We start from the raw sequence: 18,242 nt of genomic DNA, 5'->3' as shown, positions 1-18,242 counted from the left end.
ATCATATGCAGTTTGAGTTTTAACTGTAGCTTCTGTATATCCGAAATGCCATTGGATTTAACGTTAGTAGCTATTAGCCCTGTATCTCGCGTTCCAAGAAATATCCCAGCCGAAATCACTTATAACGCTTATATTCAAGACACTATAAAATGAGAACGTATTGATGAAAAAATTATTTCTTTAAGCCATTTTGAAGGGACGGTTTATGGTCTCAATTGACAATGAGAATGGACAGATAGCAATACTATAAAGTATAGATTTAGCTCTACAAACAGCCCCACGGAGGCACGGACTATGCAAGTCTGTTTAGAAATGCTGGCTGTCTACAGTGATTTTAGACGGATCCAAATGGCCATGAATGTGTTAACCTGTAGATCTAGGAACACATCCCCAGCACAGCTGGGAACAGGAAACTATTTGATCCTAAATATACAGTATGGCTTTGGCCAAACCTCCCAAGTTACAATGTATGCTTACGCTCTAACCGTTTGAAATTAGGGATGCGCTGATACCACTTTTCCACTGTCGATACCAATTCAGGGTACTAAGTATTGGCCGATACAAAGTACCGATCATATCCATCACTTTTACTGAACAGTATCAACCATCAGATTGGGGTCATTTGACAAAAATGATTTGAAATATAATAAATGTTTTTCCATTAGAGACATTCTTCTATGTGTTAGAAATGCAGCAAATCAAGTCAATTTGCTTTGATTTCAAGCATGTTACACATGGTTCATGCCATGGTTTAGTTTAGTTTAGTTTAGTTTATTCGGATCCCCATTAGCCATTGCCACAGGCATAGGCTACTATTACTGGGGTCCACACAAATCAAATGGTATCAGATGTTAGCATGGGGAGAGTTCTCAGATACCCTGTTTCAGCCCGGGATCTGTATCAGTGCATCGCTATTCAAATACCATTTCCCCCTCTTTGAATACAGGTCAGACGCGCATTAGTGGGTTTGACCATGGAGGCTCAGATTAAATGAAACGTCACAATTGTTGTGGTAAATTACTTGTCAGGAGAAAACACTGACCTTAATCTCGCTGACGAGGCGGTTGGGAGCGGGCGAGTCCAGAGAAGCACTCTTGGTGGGCGCATCGGCACGTTGCCCTTTCCCTCCATTATCCTTCTCCTTTCCAACTCCGTCTCCCTTCTCCTCCTCCTCCTCCTCTTCTGCCCTCTGCCTCTCTAGTCTCTTCCTCTCCTGATGCCCCTTCTCCTCTTCCTCCTTCCTCCTCTGCCTCCTCTCACTCTCATCCCTCTCCGGCCTCTCCTTCGCCTCTCTCTCTTCCCGGCCGCGGTTCTCCGTCGCCTCTGCGACCTCGGCCTGCTCCTCCTCTGACTGAGAGCCGCCGGGTTTGTAAGGCGGTTTGGCCGAGCGATCGGGGACGACCGGGCCGTTCGGGGTGGGATGCAGATCTTTGGCCGAGTCGTTCTGACTGGGGGTAGTACCGGCTGACACCCTCACGGAGGGCTTCTTGGTTCGGTCGATCTGAGGAGAGAGTTATGAGGAACAGCAGCTCTATTGACGAGCTTTGTATGCATCACATATATACAAAGCTCTATAACGAACCGCTGCGGATTCTGAAGGTCCAAACTCGTCCTAACTAATTATTGCAAGTTCGCATTGTGTTTTCGAAGGGATCAACACAAAGCTCAAAGGGTCTCAACAAAGGATGGTGGGATGAAAACACAAGCTGCTGCAGAATAAAATGACCATTTTCTCTCCGAAGTCTCCTTTCCTTTCTGTTGGTCCCTTCGAAAACACAATGCAAACTCGCAATAATTAGTTAGGACAAGTTTTGACGTAACCCTCAGAATCCGTGGCAGTTCGTTATAGAGCCTCACCAATAAAACAGCAACATTAGTACAAACCCTTAACGTGTGGTGTTCGTGGAAAGGTCTACTGAATAGTTACCTGTGGGATGGCCTTGGCTGCTGCAGGTGACTGGCTGGGTGTCCCCGTTGTAGGGCCCTTCTTGGTAAGATCCAGCCCAGAGTTTGTGGACCCTGCGATGGACGAATCTATGGTGTCTGGCAGCCTGTCTGTCCTTGTGGAGATGTCAGGGATCGCGCGCTCTGCCGGAGGGACCCCATTCACCTGCACGGGAGCAGGGGGAGGAGCCTGGGGCTCGGGCTCAGGCTCTGGGGGAGGGAGGGTCGGAGGCTTGGGTTCTTGTAGGGATGGGTAGCTGAAGTTCACTGTTGAACATAAATGGAAAATATTTTAAAAGGTATGCATACAAGGTGTGTTCACTAAACACCAGTAATTTCTTCTCACTCAGATATACCTAAACTACTAAACCTAAGGTTTGTTAGTGAGGCATAAGAGATAGTTTAGTGGGGCCCCTTATCGGGTGATAATTTACTTTTATGAGCTTTAATTTATGTGAGACATAATTGTACAACAATTTATATTAGTCAGCTTCAGACGATGCTTAGCTAGCACATTATCCAATTATATAATCATCATCGTCCATTTTTCAATTTAAGAGACTTTCCAAAACGATTAAACTTTTTAAAACGTTAAGTGGGTTGGTCTTCTTTGGTTCTGTTTATCTTTAAGGCCATTGCAGGGAAATGACCACCTTGTTGCTGGAGTGGAACTGTGGACCCTATCTCACGTAGGGCGTGACTGGCTTAAAGGTCCCGACTCCCCAGAGTACAGACTGAACTTCAGCCTTTTGTTTGAATCCCCCGGCTTCTTGGAATATTCTATTCCATGTCTAATTGTTGACAATGGGCTGTGCTGGTGATACTCACACTGAGGGAGGGTGCTGATCATGGGCTGCCTGGGAGGCCGGACCTTTGCGTTGGTGGTGAACATGGGGTAGAAGAGCAGCCAGTTCTCATAGCCTCCCTCCAGAACCAGGGGCTCACTACGCAGGATGGTGATGCTGTCCCACTGAAAAACCAGAATGCACGTATATTCACACACAGGCCAGCACAGTCGGACTGACACACGGACCAGGGCTTGAAATTATTAAGAGCGTCCGAGTGCAAGTCAAAATTGGGTCAGGGATGGTGCAATATAGATTTAGCAACAGTCCTGGGATGGTAGATGATAAAAAGGATGAATTCAAATTTCATATACGACACATTGTTGGGATTCTTATTCTGTAGTTTGGGATGGTTCTGGGGCGATTGTGTCTAAGCCCTGGGGGGGGGGGGGGGGGGGGGGGGGGGAGACATACACACGTGCAAACACAAGTGGCAGAGGATTATGTTACCTTGAAGAGGGCATCTTTGAGGCTCTGCAGGGTGCTGCCCAAGCTGAGGTCAGTGACAGAGCTGAACCAGTCCAGCAGGATAATATAGTCCACAAAACCCCTCTTCCTCCACTGTCCTTTAGAGGCCTCTGGCAGCTTCCCCTCTATCTGGTGCACAGTGATTCTGGAAACAATTATAGTCAATTATAGTAGTATGAGGTACAGTCTATACAGCGCATCAGTCTGAGTTAAACCATGCCGAAGGAATAGACACATTACCAAAGTTAAGGTGCACTCTGTAGTTTTGAGACATAATTGTTTACATTTGCAGGGTCTGCTAGTATAATGTGATTCTGTGAATTAACTCATTCATAAACTCGTTATTGGCCGCCAAGCGTTGAGCGCCAATAACAAGTAAACTCGTTTTTAGATATTTTTCTTCTGATCCCCATTCTAATTCATCATCCGGATCATTCTAGCCGTCCCTGGTTCGTTTGCCTACGTTGGAATTGCAATGCCGATCGAATATCACAAGGTGGCAGTATTTACCTTTGAACTGAACTGAACTGGAATGGCTTGGCGTGGATACACGTTTTCCTTTTTTTTTTGTAAGATATTTCCCATCGAAACGTGTATAGACATATACACTGGTAATCGTGATGGCAATGCGATCACTTGGAATTATTCTTTTTGGAATACCTTCTGGCTAAGGTAAGGTATATTCTATGTCTATTTTACCGAGCCTGAAACATGTTTTTCTAACAATCACAGTTTTGCGTTTTACCGGACGTAAAACATGCTCGACAAACACGATCACGGTTTTGAGTTAAAACGATCCCCCCCCCCCTTTGATGATTTTGTGAAGGTACATGTGTACATGGTATATACCTTTGATTTGGGAGTATTTGGGGTTTCAGGGGATCAACCAGAACGATTTGGGCTTATTGCACATAGCGTGTTTTATCTCACGATCTATGGAAAAAGACTGGATTATCTTGGAAATGTGCGATGTTTAGTGTATAATAAACTACAAACTACAGTGTGTAGAAACAAAAAAAAAATCCATGTTGGACTACAAGTAGTGTCTGTCAAATGAGCCACACCATTGTCTCCACAGCTATAATACAGAACACACACACAGCTCTGCAAACATTGTGAAACACTGCGAAAAAATGACCATTTTAAGCGGGCCTGAAGCGGCAGAGATGGGGACAGCTTATGGCGCTGAATGAGTTAAGAGTAATTTGATCATAAATTCTAATAAATCTTTTTGAAGCACTGTAAATCAAACAGAAGCCTAGTAGATTCTCATTTGAATAGTAAATATATCTGTAAGCAACATTTCTGTCCCTGCAACTGTAAACAACAACAGTCAAATGGTAACCTTTCAGTGGCCCAGGGACCCAGTGTTTCCCTGAGCATAGTTATTGTAATGTATATTTTCATACACCATAGACACCACCCACACACATTTCCGTCTTACCCAGGACTGATGGCCTCCTCAGGCACACTGATGCAGTTCTGGGTTGGGACCAGAATACGGGAGTCCTCAAAGTCCCTATGGCTGCGGGCGTCCATGACGATGACAGTGATGGTCTGATCCTTCATCATGTGGTAGAGCTTCTCTGCTGTGATCCCACCTGCAGGCTCTGCCGCTGGGCAGGCACAACACAAGAGTCAGTACGACGTGAAAGCCTTTATTCAGGATATCCATGGTTTGGAGTGAAGAGGCTTACAAGTGCCTCAAGTTTTTATTTTAATTTTATGATTTTCTAAAATATCTGAGGAATTATACGTTATTTCCATGGCCAAGGAAAGCTCAATCAATGTGAACATGAGCTACAGTACTCTCCCTTGCAAAGCCAGAAACCAGAAAAGTAAGTCTCAAACTTTGGGTATGAAGTCTGCAGCTGCTCCACAGACAATACATAAAACAGACTAGTTGTTCATGTTCACTAAGATTTTCAGAGTGCCTCAGACCAGAGGAGTAACATTTAGGAATTCTGAAATTTGGGCGTAGTTCCCCTTTAAGTTTATAGTTACCTTTTGGAGGTGCAGTCTTCAACTCGTTCTGATCTCCTTTCACCTAACATACAGGTACACAGAAATAACGTGTCAAATAATAATGCTGACAATACAGGTTCCATTGTGTAAAATACATTTCAATAATGTCCTCTTGATTTTCTTTTCTTCTCATTTTATTGTTGAACTTCAAAAAAGGTACAACAAGCGGCTGGGTGGCGCAGCGGACATACTCGTCACCAACACAAGAGACACCGGGTTCGACTCCGGCTGTCGGCGTTGCCTCCGGCTTGGGCCAGCCGTCATACTAACTCAATTGGCAGAGTTAGCGGGTGGAAGTCGATGGGTGGTAATCTGGACGTTGTGGACAGCGACTCCTACAGGTCGGTTGGGGACGCCTGCACAGCAGAGACAGGAAATGGCGGGGGCAGTGTGAGCCTCCCACACGTTACACCTCGCCAATGAGAGTCCGCGCTGGCAGGTGAAAAGATGTGACAGGCTGCCTCCTCGTGTACCGGAGGGGACACGTGATGCAAGGCTTCTATCCTCCCTACAACCGGCCAGTGGGGGGCATATGCGAGCAACGTTCAAGACAGGGGAGGGGAGAATTGGCACATTGGAATGGACCTATCTCAAACCCTGCCCTCTTTTCTTGATCCTCCAATCACAACTGTCGCTTACCTCGGACAAACGTAAGCGACAGTTGTGATTGGAGGATCAAGAAAAGAGGGCAGGGTTTGAGATAGGTCTATTGGGATGGGAGAAAAAATAGAAAAAGGAGAAAAAGTGGATAAAAAGAAAAATAATAATAAAAAAAGGTACAACAAACATAATAATGTCAGGACTAGGGATGGGTATTGATTGATTTTTATTTATCTCGAACCAACACACAACTATCACAACAAATTGATAAAAGCAAAAACAATATATACATACACACATACATACACACATACAAACACATATACGTATACACAGTCACATACACACTCACACAGACAAATAAAAATAAACCAAAACATAGAATTTGGTTCGAGAAGGGGCAGAAAGAAGCAGTGCTTATTTGTTTGAAACATTTTCTATACCGGTGCCAATACAGATAAAACCAAAACGATTTTTTATTTCTATACCTTACTTACGTACTTAAGTTATAAAAAAGGAATATACTGGAGCACATGGATCATCTGAACAAGTTTAGTGTGTGAACTCTCTCAAGTTTGAACCTGCTGAGTCATGTGCTGTGTGAGCCAATCGGAGGCTTTGTTACATTTTGGGTGATTTTGGATTGTGGTTGAACAGAAGAGATGTTATATCTTGGAACAAACATGCTTATTGACTGGCTGACTGATTGATTGATTGAACATTTTATTAACAGATTGCAGAATGGGTACGTACAGTACAGCTCAATACACACAATTGTTAAGGGGATGCAGACCAGAGAAAGACTTTCGTCTTGTTTACATCAGGGTCCCCCATTTTCAATTCATCAAAAACATATATGACATACATGACATACAGATAGACAATACTGCTACATCTATACATTTATGACATACCAGATTTACAAATACAGTATTGTTTGTGATACAAAAAGAGTCTAAAAAAGAGAGTATATACATTTAACGAAGAAACTGTATTGGAGGTTGGGTAGGTGGGGTGGAGGGTGGAGGGGGGGGTGGGAAGCTGTACATTGGAGGTTTGGAGGTGGTTGGGTAGGCGGGGTGGGGTGGGGGGGGGGGGGTAGCTGTACATTGGATTATCGACGAAACCTTACTTGGTCCCAAGAAGAGGGTCTGTATTATTGGGTTAGGACATTTACTGTACATTGGAGGGGGTTGGGTTAGGACATTTACAGGGGCCAGTTTCGAATTGCAGCCTCCCGTAGGTGCTCTTTGAGAGTGGTTTTGAAAGTGGGTAGTGATTTACATTCCTTTACAGCTGTGGGTAGGGCGTTCCACATTGATGTGGCATAATTGCGAAACGTGTTTAGTCCCTTGTTTGAGCAGAATCTGGGTTTAACATGATTTGTGGAGCTCCCTCTAGTGTTGTGGTCGTGGTATTCACTGACCTTTGGGAAGTATTTTGACATGTACATGGGTACCTTAGTCGTGTAGTGTATCTTGTAGACCAGGCCCATTGCAAGTTGCTGTACTCTGTCGTCTACTCTAAGCCATCCTAGGTTGTCAAAGTGGGCAGGGGTGAGGTGGGTTCTAGGAGTAAGGTCAAGCAGTAGTCTGACCAGTTTGTCTTGTGATGTTTGTAATTTTGTTTTAGCGCCTTTGAGGTGCTTTGGTACCATGAGGTGCAAGCATAGTCGTAGTACCCTTGAATGAGTGCTCCTGCCAGAATCTTCAGGGTATTCTTGTTTACCAGAGAGGAGATCCGGTACAAGAATCTGGTTCGTTGGTTGACTTTTTTTTATTACATTGGATGCCATTTTGTCACAGGAAAGATTTGCCTCTAGGATTGAACCTAGGTATGTAATTTCATCTTTCCTTGTGACAATATTGTCACCCACTGTAACTGAGAAGCCGTCGGTCTTGCTGAATTTGTTATTTGAACCGAAGAGAATGGACTCTGTTTTACCCAGGTGTAATGATAGTTTGTTATCAGCGAGCCAGGTGCAGATTTTGCCTAGTTCGGAGCTGAGGGTTTTTTCAACCTGTAACTTGTTCTTGTCAGAGACTTGACAGTGATGAGATTACTACTTAGGTCCTTTTCTTTACCATAGAAATCGAGGTAAATATTGGACCATGTCTTAGAAGTTAAAGTTGTTCTAAGAGACTTATCCAACAGTCTCACAGTATTAGAAATAGTATCTATGTACCATAAAAGTCCCGTCCCATTAGGAAACAGGAACGGTTCCATTTTCATCCCATTGGCTTTTAAACGAGTCATCTTCTTTCATTACAACATCTTTGTCTACACCAGGGGTTCCCAAACTTTTCAGGCCGGGACCCAGAAAATAAGGCGTCAGAGAGCCGCGGCCCAATGCACATCGTCAGGCGCGTTTTTTTTTATTTTATTTTTATTTTTTTGCCAGGCGACCGATTTTTTAAGCCAAATATCACTTAAATCCTATTAAGTTAGTTCAAGTTAGTTATTCATTTATATGTGCTATTTATGAGAGGGCTAACTTGTTGCAAAATAATAATGATAATAGCCTCATTAAAATCCTATTGTTGCTTCGGTTGTTTTCAGTGTTTTATGTGCATAATCTGTTATTTAGTTTGAAATGTTCGTTGAAATAAGTAGATTTTTCGTTTTTGTTTATTTATTAAGTTAATATAAAACCATAGTCACATTTTAGAATACAATAGAATAGAATTTTAGAATACAACTAGAAACACTGTCCTGGCCTGCTTCTAAGTTCAGTGGCCTGACAAAAAAAAAACGTTTTATTTTGACTTTGGGTCGCGACCCCGACTTTGGGAACCACTGGTCTACACTATAAATTTCAACTTTACGATTTATATAAGCTTAAAAAATTTGGGTAAACTAAATTCCATTTCACAACAAAAAATGTGTGTAAACTTAGTTCAGGTTTATCCTCCACTCCATCCCTGATTAACACCAATACGTGTTTCAACTTTCATTTTTACATGATAAAACATCACACATTTTTCTTCCATTCAGCAAACAAACCACTTGCTAAAAAAACTAGATATTCCAACTTGAGACAACTTGATGTTATTATAGCGCTATCACCATGGGAAATGATCTGCCTATTATATACTCCCTTTTCTTGACTCCTTCTGTATCACAAACAGTACTGTATTTGCAAATCTGGTATGTCATAAATGTATAGATGTAGCAGTACTGACTATCTGTATGTCATGTATGTCATATATGTCTATATGAATTGAAAATGGGGGACCCTGATGGAAACAAGACAAACGTCTTTCTCAGGTCTGCATCCCCTTAACAATTGTATGTATTGAGCCGTACTGTATTGTACCCATTCTGCAATCTGTTAAATAAAGTTTTCATTCATTCATTCATTATTAATATATATAACCCTCTAAAGCCCTAGACATGTTTTCAAAACCATTACATATCTTTGGAACCGTTTATGATAAATTCAAATTGTATCTGAATCTGGAGATTCTCTTCTCTCTGCCGGAATTGAAAGTTTCTCTCTATGTCACCCACAGCCTGTTTGGCTGAGCATCGCAGTTGGTATCTAGATTGGTATTTTTCGGTCTTCCGAATGCAGGCTAGTAAATCCTCTGCATCCATCTATCTCTCACTGAACACATACAAAGTGTTGTAAAGCGGTTTAAAGTTTATATATATATATTTTTTTTTTATAAATGTCTATATGTTAATATCAGATGACTGATGAATAATTATAAGGTAGCTCGAGGTACCTTCTTACTGTCCTTCCTGTTTGCTGCCGATCCTTTGGGAGAGGCTCGTCCGCCTTCTTTCTCAGTCCTCTCCTCCTTCCTTTTCTTCTCCTCTTGTCTCTCCTTCTCCTCAAGCTGCTTTCGAACCTCAACTTCCTCATACCTGTTCGCAAGTGAATACATTTAACACTTGTTTACAGTCAACCATAAAAGTGCGGCACTCATAACCCCCGGTGAACCACAAGGACCATGGATGTACTGGGGTAGCTCCCAGATGTGAATGTGCGTGGAACTGTGATAGTATGAAGCAGTGCGTTGTTGTAAGCGGTGTGTACAGGTGTAGCACACAAAAAAATATTAACTATATCGTCAATCGTCAATATTATACTTTCAAATAACACAGTATGGTAAAAGTATGGTTTTAGAACTGCTCTCAACTATAATGTATTGACACCTGTATAAGTAGTATCAAACATTTTCCAACAAAGGCCAGCACTAAACATGCCTATTGTGTTCTTGATTTATAGAACAAATTTAATGGGTTACTCATTTAATCTGGTGTACACAAAATGCATAATCCTTTTAAGCATTATAATAATACATTAACCAAAAGTGTCTAACCTGAGTCTAAGGCTTTCTGAGAGCTTCTCGGCTTCTTCTATGGATTTCTTAAAGCTGGTTGGTCCGAGCATAGACAGGAAATATTCCTTTGTACAGTTGGAATAGAGAAGAGCTTCATCAGCAATGTATGCAATTCAAATCATTGTATTGATACATTTCTGTCACACTACATTCTGTTGAAATAAATGACAAAAACGTGGTTCATTTATCAGCTTATTTTTCCAGACTTTTACCTCTGCAATCATAGAGCACGTCAGTCACATTGTACTCCATACGTCACCATTGTGCTTAAGGAATTTTCCCTGTTAATTTTCAGTATACAGCGATCGGATGCGTGATTTTTAAACGTAGCCTATGTGTGCGAAGACGCTCTCTGATTGGCTAGCCGCGTACAGCGAAGACCCTCTCTGATTGGTTTAGCGCCAAAGGGTCTCTTCTGCCTAACCCTAACCTTAACCTTAACCCTAACCGTCCTTAACCTTAACCCTAACCTTAATCTTAACCCTAACTCTAAGCATAACCCACTTCGAAAGAGGGCCAAAGCATAACCACTTTAAAGCAGATAATATATATGTACAAGGCGGAAGAGACCCTTCGGTGCTAAACCAATCAGAGAGGGTCTTCGCTGTACGCGGCTAGCCAATCAGAGAGCGACTTCGCACACACATTGATTGAAAACTTTATTAACAGATTGCAGAATGGGAACAATACAGTACAGCTCAATACACACAATTGTTAAGGGGATGCAGACCAGAGAAAGACTTTCGTCTTGTTTACATCAGGGTCCCCCATTTTCAATTCATCAGGACATATATGACATACATGACATACAAATAGACAGTACTGCTACATCTATACATTTATGACATACCAGATTTGCAAATACAGTACTGTTTGTGATACAAAAAGAGTCCAGAAAAGGGAGTATATACATTTGACGTAAAAACTGTACATTGGAGGAGGTTGGGTGGGGTTGTGTGGGGGGGGGTTGGGTAGGGAGGGGTTGGGGGGGGGGGGGGACACTGTACAACTGTACAAGCAAAACTGTACATTGGGATATTGACAACCATACTAGGTCATTTACATTGGAGGGTGTTGGGGGGGGGGGGGAACACTGTACAAACAAGCAAAACTGTACATTGGAATATTGACAAAACCATACTAGGTAAATTACTGTACATTGGAGGGGGTTGAGTTAGGACATTTACAGGGGCCAGTTTCGAATTGCAGTCTCCCGAAGGTGTTCCTTGAGAGTGGTTTTGAAAGTGGGTAGTGATTCACATTCACATAGGCTACGGAAAAAAAATCACACCGATCGGATGAATACGGTTTCCTAATTCATTGCTAAATCGTGATTGGTTGGGAACTAGCAAGGATTATGGGTATTGTAGTAGCAGAAGCATCATAACCACTAACCATTACAAGAATGTACCAAAATGCTTTTCTATCCAGGAGGAGTGTAATCGTAAGGGACATCATTTTAAAATGTAAAACTATTACATTAATGGTTTCAAGTTGGATGCGTTCAGATTTCAGAATGGGAACACATTTCTGCGGTACCAAAGTACCACACGACTGACGCATTACAAAGATATGTTCCAAGTGTGATTTTCACCTTCACTAATCATGTTTAGAATACCTGTTGTTGCTTGAAATCCGGTCTGTTCTTGATGAGATTATATACCGTTAGATATTTCATGTACAAAACATATGCCTTCTCCTCATCTCTGTCCAGACGACACTCCTCTGCCGCCTTAAAGATTTTACAGGCACTCTGGACATAGCTGTAACACAACAAATGACAGATAGTTTATAATCAGTCAGACACCTGAATGAATGAAAACTTTATTTAACAGATTGCAGAATGGGTACAATACAGTATGGCTCAATACACACAACTTTCAGTGCCACCAGGGGGCGCACGACGTAGTGCTTGAATGCCACCATTGGCGCCAATGTTAACGTTAATATCGCCTAATCTATGTTTTAAATTATGGCTATGTGTCTAATCTGCCCGTCGCTTATCAAAGAATCATTTTCCAGTCAGTGTTTTTATCGCTTCATTTCCGTTTGAGAGCATTTTGAAAAGCGCCCGTTTTCAGGTGAAAAACAGCCCATTCTGTGATAATCGCCTTTTACTGGAATATTCCAGAACGTTGATATTTGTCTGCCTATTTATGAATCGTTTTCAAATAAACGCTAGATGATCAATATTATACGTACACGCACGCCCAGTCGAGCCGCGCGCTGATAATAGCTGTTTTCATTTCCTCATGGATTTTACAGTGAAACCGATAGAGCACATATCACAAAAAAGCTTATATCTCCTCGAAAACTAGTCTGATTATCCTAACACTGATAACATAGATTCCTTACCTGACATCAGATGGTATCCAAATGGTATATTCCAATTCCTGATCACCATTCGAAAAAATCGGTAAGTGTATAGATCTAACGTGTATACAGTAGAACTCATGATCAGCGGGGCTCAGAGGATCCAGAATGAACTCTGGTAACCCTGGCTGCATCAGTGGACTGGAAAATGTGGACTGGAATATTTTTTGATTCCATTCCAAAATGGTGATTTACCATCTGGGAGACGATAGGGGGCGCTTTTTTCACATCTGATCGCCGGCGGCCCTTGGGTAGGCTAGGGTAGGCTCGCGTGATGCAATATGATTTCAGATCGCTAAAAAAAATCCGAGAAATCTCGTGAGTGGCTTTCAACGTAACTATCGTAAACACGAGATTAGCCGTGAGTGTCTCTCAAAGTGTTAAGGGGATGCAGACCAGAGAAAGACGTTTGTCTTGTTTACATCAGGGTCCCCCATTTTCAATTCATAGTGACATTTATGACATACACAACATACATGACATTTATGGCATAGGGACATACATGACATACAGGTATTTAGTACTGTTACATTTGTGACATATACGATATTCAAATATACAGTACTGTTACCCTGGCTTTGTTTCTATGTTCACAAGCTCAATTTCTCCAAACTCATTTGTGGTATCTTATGAGCAAAATTCTGTCATGCATGTCAAAACGTACCTTCTGGTGCTTATCTTATCTCCTTTGATATCAGCCTTTTTATTCAGTTCCCCCAGAGATGTAGAGAGGTACAGCTCCTTCACGCCTGTGGACACTGCAGGCATCTTCTCGGGTGGTGATGATCAGTCCCAGTTCAAAAGCACTCAATGTTCACATCATGCTTCAAACAGCTCTGGAATATCAGATGTCAAAAAGAAGGCACACAAAAACAACAGGATTCATGAGTATCGGATACACAGATTAGACTGAGTATTCCCCAATGTGCCAACAGTTAACCCAGATAGCTAGCTAGTTGGGTCACAGGAGGTGTGCTGTGAATGAATGAATGGACATTTTATTTAACAGATTGGAGAATGGGTACAATACAGTACGGCTCAATACACACAATTGTTAAGGGAATGCAGACCAGAGAAAGACTTTCGTCTTTCAGGGTCCCCCATTTTCAATTCATAGTGACATTTATGACATACACAACATACATGACATCATGACATTTATGGCATAGGGACATATAGGTATATTGTACTGTTACATTTGTGACATATATGCAAATATACAGTACTGTTACCCATAGTATGTAACAGTGTAACCCATGTAAACAGCCAGTGCTTTAGTTATATCGCTATCAATAATATTTTGAGTTATATTGACCTGGTTATCCACAATCAGATGCAGCTAACGCTTTAACACAATAACAGTAGCTATCTGACATATTAGATTTGAAGAGGATCCTGACATGTCGACGGTGGGCAACGTTAGCCAACATAGTAGCTATTATCTACGTTCGATGGCTAACGTTAGCTAGCACCTTATTGACGCTATAGCTAGAAGTAGCTGTCAAAACAAACACTTTGCTGGCAAGCTGCCTCGATCTGCTTGACCAGTGTTAGCGAGCTAGAGCCAAGTAACGACACAGCAACACAACTCACCCAGGAACGTTTGCTAAGTTAGCTGTGTTAGAGCCTAGCTCTTCTAGCTATCGTTAGTAGGTTAGTTAGCATACAGCTAGCTCATATAACGTGAATCATACATAATAACAACTTCTGATCATGAATACGACGCAGACACGATCGTGTTAGCTAATCAAGTAACGTTAGCTACAGTTAGCCACTTAACGCGAATTTGCTAACGTTCCACGATTAACGTCGTTAATAATATTACCTCCTCATGCTAGATAGCGTTAGCTCCGCTGCTTTGCTTTCACTTGTTTACTTGTGTTGACAGCTACTGCTTCCTAGAACGTCATCATCACATTCAGGACATTCAATACCAGTTGTTGCTTCCAAATTATCCAGCTTACATACTATATTATAGGCAATTTGAAGTATGTGATCGGTTAGGGTGCAAATACTGTATACGAAAGCGATTTGTATACCAAAAGGACCAAGTTTTCTGAAAGTATGGGGTATGGTTGCGCCAGGTTGATTGATTGATTGATTGATTGAAAACGTTATTAACAGATTGCAGAATGGGTACAGTACAGTACAGCTCAATACATACAATTGTTAAGGGGATGCAGACCAGAGAAAGACTTTCGTCTTGTTTACATCAGGCCCCCCCAGGTCATTTCCAGTATTATGTCCGGCTCCTCATGGTCAGTGGAAATGTCACAAACAAACTAATGTCGATTTTTACGGGGCGTGGGCACTCGCATGTCTTCCTGGCATTTGTTTTTAATCTAATTATCTACTGTAATGTAAAATAAAATGTCAATGGAGCAGCTCCCCCCAGAAACCACAAGGCTGTCTCTCACGTCACTCGTGTTTTGAGTGGTGTTTACATTTAAGGTCCTGAATAGTTTTGAGTCCTGGTAAAAAAGCAGTAAAATATTATATTAAGTGGTTGGAGTGGTGCTGGACTTGGGTCTCTGGTGGTGGTCGGTCGCCATTCGCCAATGAAGGTGCAATCATCCTAACAATAGAAGTGTGTTTATATACACAAGGATACCAAATACATCAACCGTACTGACCTTAACCATGATGAAATTGAAACTGTTTGGATTGAAATCTTATTAGACAGGGCGAAACCAGTACTAGGCACAATCTATAGACCACCAGAACAGAGTGGCTTTTATGACACACTTGATGGGTGTTTAGCTGGGGTGGAGGGGGTAGAAAAAATTCTTATTGGGGACTGGAACACGGATATGCTGCGTAAAGCAGCACCCGTCTTCAAGGCCTTCAGTAGATTTTCTGATCTGCACGGTTTCAGCCAGCTAATCACCCAACCCACAAGGGTATGTGATTCGACACAAACCACCATTGACCTCATTTTGACCTCTGACAAGTCAATGATCTCCAATAAAGGGGTGATAGCATGCGGGTTAAGTGATCATTATATGATTTTCTGTACCCGCAAAAAGCTAAAACAGAAGGCCGGCTGTCACAAAACAGTCACATCTAGAGACCTCAAAACTTACTCTAGAGAGGCCTTTAACCTAGAACTGGGGAGCTTGGACTGGTCAGATGAACTCAGTGGTACACAGGTTGAAGAAACATGGCTTGGATTCAAAACCAAATTCACAGCAATACTCAACAACATGGCACCCATAAGAACCACCAGGGTTAAAAATCGCGCTGAGCCATGGATGCACACTGAAATACTGGCCGCTATGAAAACCAGAGACAAAAAATGCTCTGAACTTCATAAAAGTCAGACAAAGCTTTCCAAAAGCTCAAACAGTGAACTCCAAGCCCACGTGGTTGAACTAAAAATTCAAAGAAACAGACTAAGAAATGACGTAAACACCATGATCAGAACCGCAAAAAGAAATTTCATCAACGACAAAACTGAGGAAAACAAAAACAAACCCCGCGAACTTTGGAAATTACTCAAGAATCAACTAGGCTGCAGTAAAAAACGTAAAACCAGATTCTCAAACATAAACATAAAGACGGACAACACGCTCATCACAGACAAGCTGGATGTAGCCATTTTCTGGTATTTTCTGGTATTTTGGGGTATACTTTGGGGTATTTTAGGGTATTTTGGGGTATTTTAGGGTATTTTGGGGTATACTTTGGGGTATTTTAGGGTATTTTGGGGTATTTTCTGGTACTTTGGGGTATACTTTGGGGTATTTTCTTGTATTTTCTGGTATTTTGGGGTATACTTTGGGATATTTTAGGGTATTTTGGGGTATTTTCTGGTACTTTGTGGTATACTTTGGGGTATTTTGGGGTATTTTCTAGTATTTTCTGGTATTTTGGGGTATACTTTGGGGTATACTTTGGGGTATTTTAGGGTATTTTGGGGTATTTTCTGGTATTTTCTGGTACTTTGGGGTATACTTTGGGGTATTGTATGGTATTTTGGGGTATTTTGGGGGTATTTTGGGGTATTTTGGGGTATTTTCTGGTACTTTGGGGTATACTTTGGGGTATTTTGGGGTATTTTCTGGTATTTTGGGGTATACTTTGGGGTATTTTAGGGTATTTTGGGGTATTTTCTGGTATTTTCTGGTACTTTGGGGTGATTAGTAGGACCCCACCCACCCGTGAGCGTAAGAAGACTGGCATCACAGCCTTCTAGGGCTGTACCGAATGCGTGTTGCTTTTTAACAGCGGAGCAGTGCAAGAATGTGACAATTTGACCATGTGACCGCGGCAACGCGGGAGAGCGGCAGTGCGGAAATAGGCTGTCTCTAAGACAAACTCTAACCATAACCAGCTCCTTAACAGCGCCTAAACTTAACCGTTCTAACCTTAACCAACTCCGAAACAATGCCTAACCTTAACCTTAACCTTAACCATGCCTAACCTTAACCATAGAAAGAATATTGCCATTCTCTAAGACAAACTCTAACCTTAACCAACTCCTTAACAGCGCCTAAACTTAACCGTTCTAACCTTAACCAACTCCGAAACAATGCCTAACCTTAACCTTAACCATGCCTAACCTTAACCGGCGAAAGAATACACGTTAAAAAAAAAATCACGTTAAAAAAAAAATGTCATGGGATTTGAACTCGTCAACAACGGACCGCAGGACCACAGGACCGCTGCCCTGCCAGGTGAGCTGAGCGCCGAATGAAAATCATGGCGGATTAGGGCGGTTACATAATTCCGCAAGCTCTGCCGCTCCGCTCTGCGGTTGCCGCGCCTGCCGCGGGGCGTGTCGCAGCCAATCAGGGAAAACGCGGAAGCAACGGCAGCACTGCTCCGCTGTTATTAAGCAATAGGCGTACCGAATGTCATTTTTTAACATTCGAAGCTTCGATTGAAGTATTCGAACGAAGCTTCGAATGTCTATATATATATAAAAAAAAGGACTTCAAAAAAACAAAATTATTATAATTTTTTTAAACTAAATCCTAATTTTTAATAAAGTGATTAATCTGATTAAATTAGTCTTTTTCTTTTATTAAATCAACTTTCTTTAATGAATATATCAGTTTCATCAACATAAATAATCCAATAAGGGGACGGTTGGTATGAAAGTGATGGTGACGTCTTATGTATAATATAATAATATTAGTGTAGCCAAACCCCCATTGGTTTAAACAGATATAAAATGTGAAATAAAACAGAAATAAAAAAAAGATAAAAAAAATAAAAGTTTTATTTAAAAAAAAAAAGTTTGAATGTTTATTTAGAATTCGAATGTCAACATTATGATCGAAGCTTCGAAGCATTCGGTACAGCCCTACAGCCTTCATTCCATCAGACATTCTCAGCCGACTGAGTCTTGTGTCACTGGCTACACGGTTGAAGATCACACCAATGCAGCAGGCTGCCTTCATGCGCGGTCTGATCGAGGAATCTGGTGGCAATTCGGCAAAGGTCTCCACATCCTATGCAACAGCAGACCGAGCGCGCCGCCACGTGTTGCAGGCCATCAGTGAGGACCAGCAAGAACAGTGGACACCACCTCCCATGTGCACCTTGCACTGGGACAGCAAGTTGACGCCAATGCTCAACAATGTACGCCAGTTGGAGGAGCGTCTGACAGTGGTCGTCGGAGACGCGGAGCGGC

The 18,242-nt window shown here is 41.9% G+C and overlaps 1 protein-coding gene across 3 annotated transcripts in view; it reads right to left on the bottom strand.

Moving 5' to 3' along the window:
- The window catches only part of usp8 (ubiquitin specific peptidase 8), a 36,074-nt gene extending 21,189 nt beyond the window's left edge, over positions 1-14,885 (bottom strand). For 2 of the 3 annotated variants that reach the window (XM_084337383.1, XM_084337385.1), the window contains exons 1-11: positions 14,430-14,564; positions 13,269-13,440; positions 11,850-11,994; positions 10,211-10,296; positions 9,611-9,752; positions 5,262-5,304; positions 4,702-4,873; positions 3,240-3,402; positions 2,773-2,914; positions 1,928-2,211; positions 1,043-1,501 (exon numbers count right to left, since the gene is read on the bottom strand). In XM_084337383.1, the coding sequence (XP_084193509.1) occupies positions 1,043-1,501; positions 1,928-2,211; positions 2,773-2,914; positions 3,240-3,402; positions 4,702-4,873; positions 5,262-5,304; positions 9,611-9,752; positions 10,211-10,296; positions 11,850-11,994; positions 13,269-13,372 (1,740 nt within the window). In that variant the 5' untranslated portion in view covers positions 13,373-13,440; positions 14,430-14,564. Of the gene's footprint in view, positions 1-1,042; positions 1,502-1,927; positions 2,212-2,772; positions 2,915-3,239; positions 3,403-4,701; positions 4,874-5,261; positions 5,305-9,610; positions 9,753-10,210; positions 10,297-11,849; positions 11,995-13,268; positions 13,441-14,429; positions 14,565-14,789 lie in introns of those variants that run through there. The other variant, XM_084337384.1, reaches the window with a different exon arrangement.
- Positions 14,886-18,242: the final 3,357 nt, after the last annotated feature.

Source organism: Notolepis coatsorum, assembly GCF_963971535.1.
Source record: "Notolepis coatsorum genome assembly, chromosome: 20".
In the NCBI taxonomy this organism is placed as follows: Eukaryota; Metazoa; Chordata; class Actinopteri; order Aulopiformes; family Paralepididae; genus Notolepis; species Notolepis coatsorum.
The sequence above is the reverse complement of the archived record's forward strand: the minus strand, read 5'-3'. Positions and strand labels throughout refer to the sequence as shown.